The 12,068-nt window shown below is 36.4% G+C and overlaps 1 protein-coding gene across 1 annotated transcript in view; it reads left to right on the top strand.

Annotated features, from left to right (window-relative positions):
* Positions 1–12,068, top strand: part of Adamts19 (ADAM metallopeptidase with thrombospondin type 1 motif 19) — a 220,340-nt gene that overhangs the window by 190,987 nt on the left and 17,285 nt on the right. Inside the window, exons 20-21 of the mRNA XM_045133955.1 lie at positions 5,244–5,448; positions 7,972–8,124. Of these exons, the coding sequence (XP_044989890.1) occupies positions 5,244–5,448; positions 7,972–8,124 (358 nt within the window). The remainder of the gene's footprint in view (positions 1–5,243; positions 5,449–7,971; positions 8,125–12,068) is intronic.

The following is a 12,068-nucleotide window of genomic DNA, read 5'->3' as shown; positions in this document are numbered from 1 at the left end:
TCTAACAGAAAGTTATAACAGCATTCAGTGGGCTTTAACATATACATTTAAAAGGCAATTTGATATGTTTGACCAAAGAACAGGTAGCTTCCCCCATTGGGCCTATGGCTTTCCAAGACATAGGAAATTATATGGGAGCTTGTAGGTCATCTCTTCAAAACCATTGCTTTTGGTTGAGATTAGTTATTTGATTCAGAACTCTGTGAAATGAGATAGACTTGCCAAGACTAAATAGGACCAAATCAGGTTTGTCCAGACCCAGCTTTCTGTAGGTTAAGACATACAAGGGCCAGGGGTTCCTCCTGATGCCTACAGACAGTTTCTAATTTCTCCTCTTAGAGTTTTCAAGGCAAACTTCCCCATTTCTGATATCTGGTCACCAGATTTCTGATGTGAGACAAATAAGAAACTCATGAATAGGAAAAGGAGATGTCAATGCTATCCAGCTACAAATGGAGTAGAAAAATTTTAAATGTCACACCTTACTAACAAAAAGGTGAAGCAGAGACAAGTGAATACAGCCTGATTATAATTCTGAAGCAGCAACATGGCTACCCACCCCAGAGCCCTTGCACCTACCCGCTTTCTTCAGTGAGACTCAGAACTTAGCACCCCAAAGTCCTAAACATGTTGAAGAAGTGGAAGATTAAAAGCGGGTAAAGCAGGATTGATTCCTATCGAATAGCGACATAAATATTTACTTTATCTGACACTCAAAAGAATTTCTTTCTTTTTTTTTAATTTATTTATTTGAGAGCGACAGACACAGAGAGAAAGACAGATAGAGGGAGAGAGAGAGAGAATGGGTGCACCAGGGCTTCCAGCCTCTGCAAACGAACTCCAGACACGTGCGCCCCCTTGTGCATCTGGCTAACGTGGGACCTGGGGAACTGAGCCTCGAACCGGGGTCCTTAGGCTTCACAGGCAAGCACTTAACTGCTAAGCCATCTCTCCAGCCCAGAATTTCTTTTTTTGTTTGTTTATTTTTATTTATTTATTTGAGAGCAACAGAAAGAGAGAGAGATTGAGAGAGAGAGAGAGAATGGGCACAACAGGGCCTCCAGCCACTGCAAATAAACTCCAGATGCATGCGCCCCCTTGTGCATCTGGCTTACATGGTTCCTGGGGAATCGAGCCTGGAACCGAGGTCCTCAAGCTTCACAGGCAAGCGCTTAACCACTAAGCCATCTCTCTAGCTCATCAAAGAATTTCTTGAGACTCAGTATATTGGGATGAGTTGAGAATTCCCAGGAGGTCAAACAGAATAATACCTTTCCCAATGGAAATATGGTGAATGTCCACACCCTACAATGCAGACGTGTGAAAAATGTATGGATCTGTAGCCCAGTATAAGTGATCTCCCCTAGAATTTTCTACCATGGTTAAGTGTAGGAAGGTGTTCAGTAGGTAGAACAAAGTTGCTAGTTAACCTCATTGGTAGTTTTTTTTTTTTTTACATTAAATATTCTCTTTGGAAATTAGTGTCTAGGTGAATGTTTAGTTCCGTGTTCTACCCTCCGCCATGTCTTTTATGTGCCGTATTGTCTCTATTTATGCCTTATTGTAAACTCAGTTATTAACCCCTCCAAAGCTGTTATGTTTCATGTTACTAGAAGCTTAAGATATTTGGAGACATACTCTCTTTCATTTACAGTGTTGAGATTTCAAGCCTTCTTGGACTGTAGATCCAATAATAAATTCAAATCGCTGAAAGCTGAATATCAACCTTGGCTTTCTCCTATGCTCCTGCTGTGACAGATCTTAGCCCCATTCAGATCCACACTTCTGAACGAACAACAAAGATGATGATGAAAGAGCATGCAGAAGAGAGAAGCACATTCATGAGCATTTAATAGTTCACATACCTTGCACCTGGGAGTGCTCTTCCTGTGAGGCAATGTAGTGGTCAGGAAGGCTGACACATGCTGTTATCATGGCCAACAGCCAGCTCCTTAAGTCACTTCACCCCCACTGCTTTGACATACAAGTAGAGCATTTGTCCGGTTAGCTAACGAATCTGGATCCTTAGAGTTATCATGATGCCTAGCATTCTTTTTTGGTCTTCCTATCCTTTCAATATTAAAATTCAGAATTATCTCACGAAACTTTACTTGAAATAACCATTATTTCATATGCCATATACTCTGTTTTTTGCTTCTTCTTCTTTTTGTTTTTTTTTTTTTTTTTTGAAAGAGCAAGGGCTTTTTGTGATGTATCAGGAATGTTGAATGATCTGAATTTAAGATCAAGACCTACATACTGCTTACTTTCAAATTTGTGAAAAAGTAAAGTGTGCCTGACACAAAATTGATCGCATAGTCAGTGAGTTCAGCTACCTCAGGAGAAAATATATTGATTCTGACTTGCTAAATGAATAATTTGTAAAACGTCAGATCATTTCTAAGAATTTTTTATAATATTTTATTTTTTTATTTATTTGAGAGACAGACATAGAGAATGGGTGTGGCAGGGTCCCTAGCCACTACTAAATAACTCCAGATGCATGTAGCACTTTCTGCATCTGACTTATGTGGGTACTGGAGAATCAAACCTGGGCCTTAGGCTTTGGAGGCAAGCACCTTAGCCACTAAGCAATCTCTCCAACCCTCTAAGAATTTTTTGTAGCAAAAGATTGGAAGTGATTTTCTTAAGGATATTTATATATCCTTCCCTTGAAAAGGGACACCACATATATTTTAACCATCAAGAAATAATGTCAGTGAGGTTAGCTTAACTGTTGGAAAATAGGAAATAGACACAAGCAGTTATTGGGGATCATCACAGGAAAATGTTTTAAGACTTGGTGTCAGATCACAACTTTATTTCTCCTGTTTCTTCTGTGGCTTGACCTCTGGAAAGAACAAAAGCATTCTGTTTTTCATTCCCATCCATTGCAAAATTTGCCAAATGGCCTGATGTCATCTTGGGCTCCACATATAAAACAGACTGATACACTAGTAAATACTTTTGTTAGAAGAGAATGTCTTGCAGATAAGGAAATAGAGTAATTCCAAATTAGATGATTACTAAATTATTTTTAAAAATGTTTTACTTCCACTATTAAGCAGTTTTCAAGTAGTAGGAAAGTAACACTTATCATTATGCCAAGGATATAAAATTTGACTTATTTTTAAGATATGAGACTCCATGAAATTATATGAAATGTTTTTCACAGTATCTTCTGGGTTCCAAAGGTAAAAGAAAAGGTGCATTTATGGGAATAACTTCTCTGGATATTCTTTATAGAAATGTAAATCAGAAACTAATCTGACTTTGGAAGCTGGTAGGTTGGCATCATACCGGGCACACCAGCAAACAAACTCTGTAAGAGTACCTACTGCACTGCAAATGTCTTCATGATTTCTTTTTCAGAAATAGAAACACAAAATGGCTTAGAATTGAACCGACTTTTACACGTGAAACCTGGATTGTAAGACAGTATGCTCCTCATACTATGGGTCACTGCTAGTAATGTTTAGGTTTAGGTAAATTGCCTAATAACTATTCATGTAAAACAGGAAATCCTAAATTCCATTTCTAGAAGTGTTCAATGGAAAGCTATTATATGAAAACTGTAATGAATTTGCAAATTAAAACTAGGGTTGGAGCTACCCCAATAAGGAACTTATGACTGAAAGAAGAAGGAATGTCTTTAGGCCACCTTTGGCCCCTACACTTCGAGGAAACATCTAGTAAGTCACAAACCAGAGGACAGAGGGCCAAGGAATGGAAAACCTGTAGAAGAAAGAGAACAAAGCCATTCTAAAAGGAAAAGGTTTGGAGCCAGTGCTCAAGGGCCCAGGCATAGGAACTTACATGAAAAACATGACCTGCGGAGCTGAAGAGAAGCTCAGCAGTTACAGGTGCTTGCCTTTAGACTCTGATGGTCTGTGTTCAGTCCCACATTTCACACATAAAGCCAGATGCACAAAGTGGTGCATGAGTTTGGAATTATTTTGCCGTGGTAAGATGCCCTGGCATGCCTATTCCTTTTCTTACATTTCTCTCTCTGTCTTTCTCTCTCTTTCTTTTTTTCCCATACATATGTACAGACATACATACATATTTGAAAATAAAATAGCAAGAGGTGAAAATAAAGTGTTTGGGGAAGAAATAGCATATGGTTTAATTGCCAAACAGATTATGAAGGTACAAAATCGCATCTAGATTATAAGTATAAATTATTTTAAATAAAAGTCAATGTGTGTATTATATATACAGTTATCCCCCTTTCCTGTAATTTCATTTTGTATAGCTTCAATTAACCGCAGTCAAGTTTAATCCAAAAATATTAAATAAACAAATTTGAACAATAATGCTTGAATTTTAAATTGCCCGCCATTATTTAAAATAGGGTGATAAAATCATAATCTATGCAGGCCATTCTGCCTGTGATGAGCATCGTTCTTAGACCCCCACATATCCATGACATTAACATTGCTCTCCTAGTTACTTAGAAGCCATCTCAGTACTCAGGTGTGCTGCCCCAGCATCACAGTTCTATATTTGAGTAACTCTCCCATGGGTACCTTCACACTAGGCCACACTGTCAGGCAGTGAAATCACTTATTGTTTGAGGCTTCCTGTTAAAGTCTTTGACCCATTTGGAGCTTTTTAGTGAAAGGTCAGAGGTAAGGATCCAGTTTCATTCTTCTGTATGTGGAGCTCCAGTTTTCCAAGCACTACTTTCCAAAGAAATTGTCCTATCCCTATGAGCTTATTTTTTTTTTTATTTTTCTATTCTTGTCAAATATCAGGTTGGTACAGCTGAGCAGGTTAATGTGAGGATCCTCTGTACTGTTGGGCTTATATGTCTGCTTCTCAGTGACAGTGTCATGCTGTTCTTGTTACTTTGGCTCTGTAATACACAAACTAGATAAGGTGTTACTTCCAACCATGATATTTATTTATTTATTTTTGCTTGGGATGGATATTAATAATTTTAAACTAAGATCTGATATGGTAATATGAAGAAAGGTAAAATGATATGAGAAGAACCTCTCTTGTATACTTTGAGAGTCTAAAAAAAAATAAATAAGGCCCTGAGATCTAAATTATGAAGCATTGAAGATACTAGAAAGTATAGGTTATCTGGACATAACTGTGTCTAAGTAAAGTTAAATGAATACATAAATCACTGTTTCTGCTGATTCTAATCATGTCAGATATGTGGTAGGTAGATATCTTTTAACTTGTTTCCAATGATTTTTATTTTTATTTTATTTTTTTTGCTTTGTTTTTAGGTGGATGATGACAGAATGGACCACATGCTCACGAACTTGTGGCAAAGGAATGCAGAGTAGACAGGTGGCCTGTACTCAACAGCTGAGCAATGGAACTCTGATTAGAGCCTGGGAGAGAGACTGTGAAGGCCCTAAGCCTGCATCTGCGCAGCGCTGTGAAGGCCAAGACTGTATGACTGTATGGGAGGCAGGAGTGTGGTCCGAGGTCAGCAGACACTAGTTCTTCTCCTTTGCCTCTCACCCTGGGCTTGCCCACACTCAAATTGTGCCATATCCTCAATTCTTTTGCACAGCAGTTGATATTTTCTATAGTCTGTTGATTCTTCTGACTTTTAAAAATTATGCTCAACTGTGAAAAATATAAAGGCCATTTACTATGTGTTATATAACTACAATTCTGAATATATTTTTGTAGATTTTAGAATTCTGACTTTTTTTTTCATGTAAACACTGGGAGTAACTCTTAAATACGCATGCCCTAAGACACATATTTGACTCGTCACACATTTCTGAACATTTAAAAGAGAAATACAGAAAATTAACATTTAATAATCATTTTATATGTGACAAGAATGAAATTTTATTCAAATTTAGTATATTGTTTATGTATGTCCTCTAATGCAATAAACTTAATAATTTCACTATTTTATAAGGGTGGATAACATAGCTAGAGAAAAATTAAATAGTTTACCCAGGAGTAGAGTCAAGGCATGGTGCACGGCTAATGTATTACACTGCACACTTCTGCCAGCTTATCCTGTGCTACATACAGGTGTGGTCCATGCCAATCCATAATGATGTAGTTTCTGTTATCATGCTACATATCCTTATATAATCATGTATGCTGTTCATTACATATATTTTATAACTTCTCTGAAGCACTTAAAGTGGATGTGTAAGTGTATGGACCCACACAAACACACTAACACTTACGCACATGTGCACAGGCCATCTATGTGCACACACAGAGCAAAACTATCCATGTGCTTACTTTCTGAGGATTAGATATGATATAAAAATGATAAATAGAACATGTTCTGTTGAATAAGTAGCTCATCTTTTAAAAGTGAGGATGAATGTAATGCCGTTTCTAAATATTCTCTAGACCAAATATCCAAAAGGCATTTTAATTAAGAGCCCAAATTTCTGTTCTCTTGCTTTTCCTTAGAAAATAACTTATACCTTATTGTGTTATAGGTTCTTTTTTGTTTATAATGTGTACTTTTGACCATGAATGACAGATCAGATATTTTGTCAAGGTGAATCTTTTCAGCCTGGGGAAAAATTCATGAACACCAGAAAAACAGAAACACTCCTCTGCAACCCAAACATGATATTTGCAATGCTTTAGGATGAAATGAGTCAGAATATTGAACTATTTATAGTTATGGCACCACCTAGGAGAAATAATATGTAATATTCCAACATGCTAATTAATTTTTTTGAGATAGGGTCTCACTCTAGCCCAGGCTGACTTGGAATTCACTATGTAGTCTCAGGGTGGCCTTGAACTCAAAACGCTCCTCCTACCTCTGCCTCCCAAGTGTGGGATTTAAGGCATGTGTCACCACACCAAGGTAAAAATATTTTTATTTTATGGAACAACAACCATTTTAACTATAAAATATAGAGGTATAAATGTTAAGTGCAAAATCACGATGTGTTTGCATTAAAATTTAAAATACTCAAATTCCAACTATAAATTATAAGACAGTTTTCAATTTTTGCACTATTTACTATGTGTAGAATGCCATTGGTTCTATTATTATGCTCTTAATGACACAGTTGTTGCTGAAATGTATAAAAGTGTGAGGTCCATGAGCTCAATGCAACTCTGAGCAGTGATGTGGGAATCAATGTGGCAATTCCTATGTAATATCACTTGGGATAAGTGTGCTGTTTGTCTTCCTTTGGAACTTTATAAACTGAAATTATAAGCTATACTTTCAAGATTTGCCTTATCAGTTCCATCCCAACCAGCCCTCTCCCTCCAGCTCAGTGAGATGTTGGGGTCCATGCCAACATTCACAAATTCCTACCTTTGACAAAAACTAAGATGCCATGTGTAAATTTCATAACAGAGTGCATAAATGTGCATGTGAGAATAAATTATATCTACAAAATATTGATGGGATATGCATGCTTCAATTTATTAACTATCATCAGTTAAGCATCATTATATGTGAAATTAGCTAAACTATTTTTGAACCCTACTGTAGTTTAAACCTGAGAATCCATTTAGAATAATGACCTGTAGGGATATTAAATTATGTAAATGCATTAATCATTTCATTTTCACTAAGATTTTTCTCTTACATTTAAGAAGTGTTCATGAGAATTGGCATTCTTGGAGAAATAGTCATATTTTATCAATATTCTTTGCAGCTGAAGAATAAAATATAGCAGAAACGTAATGAAATTTCACCACATAATTACATAGAGAGATATAGGTGTACATTCTTTGTGTCTCAATCTTGGTATGTTGTTTTAAATCACCATTATTGAAAATGGTACAAGGGTTCTTAAAACCTTTGACCTCTAACACTGTGCTTTAAGCGCCGTCTGCCTTTGGATATAGGTGCTTAGCCTGGTGCTGCCCTTAAACTTGTCATTCATTCTTCATCCTTTATGTGAGTAATACTCTTGTGAGAAGTGATAGACAAAAATGGTGAATAGGCTGTAGCCTATGCACCAACTCTATCGAAACCCTCTTAATATTATCTTTCAGTGCTCGGTCAAGTGTGGCAAAGGTGTACGTCATCGGACTGTGAGGTGCACTAATCCAAGAAAGAAATGTGTCCTTTCCACCAGACCCAGGGAGGCAGAAGACTGTGAGGATTACTCAAAATGCTACGTGTGGAGAATGGGTGACTGGTCTAAGGTGAGGATCGTCCGTATGGAGGTTAAGAATCACAGAGAATCATAACGAACATCAGGTTATGTGGGGTATATTATACCCAGCTATAGCTCCTGCCTGACTCTCACTGTCATGATCTCTAAGGAGCTACATTAAAGATTGCAAAAAAATATATTAAGTATTTAGCACAATACTTAACACAAGGAAGCTTGATAATAACATTACTTGTGGCTAATTTTTGTTGCTACAGTTGTTTCTCAGAAATTTAATAATACATACTTAATAAATAGAATTCATTTATGTCAGCAAATTTAAAATATAAACCAGCAGAAGCAAGCAAAGGGAACTCACATCTTAATATGTATAACGTACTACTTTGGGTTATATGTAATGAAAATTGGGAGAATCAAAATTCCTGTTCTTTTTTAATTTTTTTTTTTTTTTTTTTAGTAAAGCAAAATTGCAGTTAGTAAGAAAAAGCTCTAGTATAGGTTTAGTCATGGGAATTAACAGATGAGTAGAAAAAAAAAAAAAAAACACAAATAGAAAAATGTGTCCCAAAGTGGGCACAGAATTTTCGAGGACAGAGGGCCTGTAATCAGAATTCTTCAACCCCTTTGGCCAACTCAAATGGATGAAACTCATTTGTCATGTGAGCAGTAAATTTTATTTAACACCAATAATGTTTCCTAAAGTTTTATGTAAATATAACTTCTTATATGATGGGGTTATAGAAAATATCTAATATAGTCTCCTTATGATGTATTAATAAACCCATGTTTTAATAAAAAATTCTCATCTGAGCTGGGCATGGTGGTTCACGCCTTTAATCCCAGCACTTGGGAGGCAGAGGTAGGAGGATCGCCATAAGTTCAAAGCCACGCTGAGACTACATAGTGAATTCCAGGTCAGCCCTGGACTACAGCGAGGCCTTACCTCAAAAACAAAAACAAAACAAAACAAAAAAAAAACTCATCTGACTAAAAATGACTCTAAAATGATATTCTCCAAAATGTAAATAATCAAATAATTTTACATTCAGTTTGGGTATCATATACTTACCATATCTTAGAGACACAACCTTTCTTATTTTCCTTTGTATCATAAATTATTAAAAATAAGTAGCTGTTGTAGTGATTTAGAAATGTCCAGAAGATCACTGGAAGTCATTTTAACGTAATATATAAAGCATTCCTAATGTCAGACTTTCTCAGTGTCACTCCACATGAAATTCTGGACATTTAAAATCTGATCTCTTTTCATGTGTCTTTTGTAATGCCTTTAATTCCTGTCAGTAGTTTGCACATTAAAATTTCTGAGTTCTCAGAAAACTGTTCTAAATTTTACTTGGGACTTTTTGCCAGATGCTTTTGAAAACAAGCATTCAACCTAATCCATGTAGCTTTTTGTTGTTGTTGTTTTTGAGGTAGGGTCTCACTTTAGCTCAGGCTAACCTGGAATTCTCTATGCAATCTCAGGGTGGTCTTGAACTCACAGTGATCCTCCTACCTCTGCCTCCCGAGTGCTGGGATTAAAGGTGTGCGCCATCCCTCCCAGCTGCCATGTAGCTTTTTAATTGGCTCACAGTTCAAAGTGAACAGATTCCAGGAAGCAGAAAAATCTCAAACTAACCACAACTAATTTCTGTTATGTTCAGGATTTGTTTCACTAACCCTAAGGAGAAGACATAGAAAAAGACATTGGTAAGAATTCAGGTGATACAGGATGACTGTGATGCATAAATGAGTATAGTTATTAGGCCATTGAATGCCTTGTGAATTTCCTTTGTTTATCAGTAAAATAAGAGAAGTTGCCAAGTGTTTCTAATATAATAATGTCTTTGATCATGCAGAATAAAATGAAGATGTAGAAAAAAGCATGAGATAAAGTGAGGAGGTATAGTCATCTTTTCCTAGGAACCTATTCTTTCAGCTAGTGAAACTCTAGTAGTTTTTATTTTATTTTATTTTTTTATACATACTAAGCAAGTGAGCTCCATCTGCAGCCCCAGATGTCTTGTTTAAATAGGACAGTTCTACTCTAAGAAAAGGTTTGAAAACTACTACAAAAAATAATATATTTCCAGCTATATTAATAAACAATATAACATATAATATAATACACAAATACTTTGTGTATGTACATGTGTTTGTAAGTGTGCAAGTATGTGTGCACTTTTATTTGAGATAGAGTAAAAGGAGGCAGAGAGAGAAAGAATGAGCACATCAGGGCCTCTAGCCACTGCAGACAAAGTCTAGATGCATGTGACACCTTGTGTATCTGGCTTATGTAGGTACTGGGAATTGAACCTGGGTCCTTATGTTTTGCAAGAAATTGCCATCTCTCCAGCCCCATACACTATTTTTTTATTTTTTTGAGACTGGTTCTCCCTTTGGTCTGGAATTCACCTTGGCTAGCCAGTGAGTCACAGATATCCCCCTATCTTCAGCACTGGAATTAAAAATATATACCAGTGCACGTAATATTTTTTAATGTAGTTTCTGAGTATATAACTGAGGTTCTCATGCTTGCAAACCAAGCACTCGGATGACTCACCTATCTCCCTGAGCAGTAGAAATATTTTAAGTGACAGAAGTTATCTCCCAGTAGCTTCAAAATACAAAAGATATCAAAATCAGAATATTCGGATTTGACTCTAATGTTTGACACAGGACCGGAAGCTCATACAGTATCCATATGTAAATCTGATTAGCCACTCATAATGTCTTCAGAAAAAAAAAAGGTAAATTGGAAAATTACCAAAAATAACTGATTTTTGTTTTTAATGTGTTTTTAGTATTGCTACACTCAATATGCAATTTTTAAATATATTTGTATTGAAAAACCTTTAGCTGGGTTTGGTATGGAACTATACTGCTATGCAGGTAGAATAAGAGACTACTTCTAATACATATTCATTCTTATTCCAAGCCTTTTAGCCTTCGTTGGACTCTTTTTTTTCTTTACTTGCTCATTTGTTTTCTCTCTTTCTCCTCTTTTCCTCTCACATATAAACACCTTTATTTTTTCTTCTTTAAGGACTCAGCATCCCAAATGCAAAAAAAAAAAAAAATGTGCACAAATTAAAACCAGTGGCTCCATGTGAAAGCTATTGATCTCACTCTCTCTTTTATGCTTCTAAAATATCACTGTCATGTTCAAATTAAGACCATTCCAAAGTAGTTAAAGAGGAAAGGAATGATGCTATGGTTATTAAATTTCAATGCATAAAGTATTCACGGACAGAGAAAATACACAGATCTCTTAATCCTTATCAGTTCTGAGCCTAGAACAGAAATAGCTACAAGATGTGTTTGGTTGTGACTGGATGTCTGTGATCCTCTGAGGTCGATTAATATGTCAACCTTCTTCAAATCCTACTCAGATTATTAAACTAGCAATTCAGTCCGGTGGACCTAATATTTAACTAGGGTTGGCTTTGATAAAGAATGTTGAATTTACAGTCCATGGAGTCTTAACACTGAAAAACCACTCCTCTTGGAAATGCAGATAGATCACTGTCTGGATCAGTTCAAAGGAAAATGTATCATCAGGTTCACCTGTTACCAGGGTCACTGGGAAAAACAGCATTGGTGACATGAATAATAAGTACGTGGCTGTGGCTTCCTAATACTTGCATTGCACATGTGTCAGTCTCTGTGATTTTTAGCACTTACATTTTGAGCCATTTTGTGGAAGTATTGCTTTCAGCTTAAGAGGAAAAAGCTGATCCCAGTGTGCAAGAAAGAGGAGGCTATGTTACCAATTGTTACCTCTGATTTCTAAGTAGATACAATGCAGCCTAGGTTGGACTTGTGTGTGTTTTATTGCCACTACAGAGTTTTCAAAACTAGGATACACAAGTGTCATTTCTTTGATCTGGTAGTTATGTGTCATATTCTGACTATGTGCCTGATACAGATAAGGCCTGAAGATCTTTCCCAGAGTAGAATATGACCCTGATTTTG

Source organism: Jaculus jaculus, chromosome 14 (assembly GCF_020740685.1).
Source record: "Jaculus jaculus isolate mJacJac1 chromosome 14, mJacJac1.mat.Y.cur, whole genome shotgun sequence".
NCBI classification, from domain to species: Eukaryota; Metazoa; Chordata; class Mammalia; order Rodentia; family Dipodidae; genus Jaculus; species Jaculus jaculus.
This window is presented reverse-complemented; position numbering and strand designations above follow the sequence as displayed.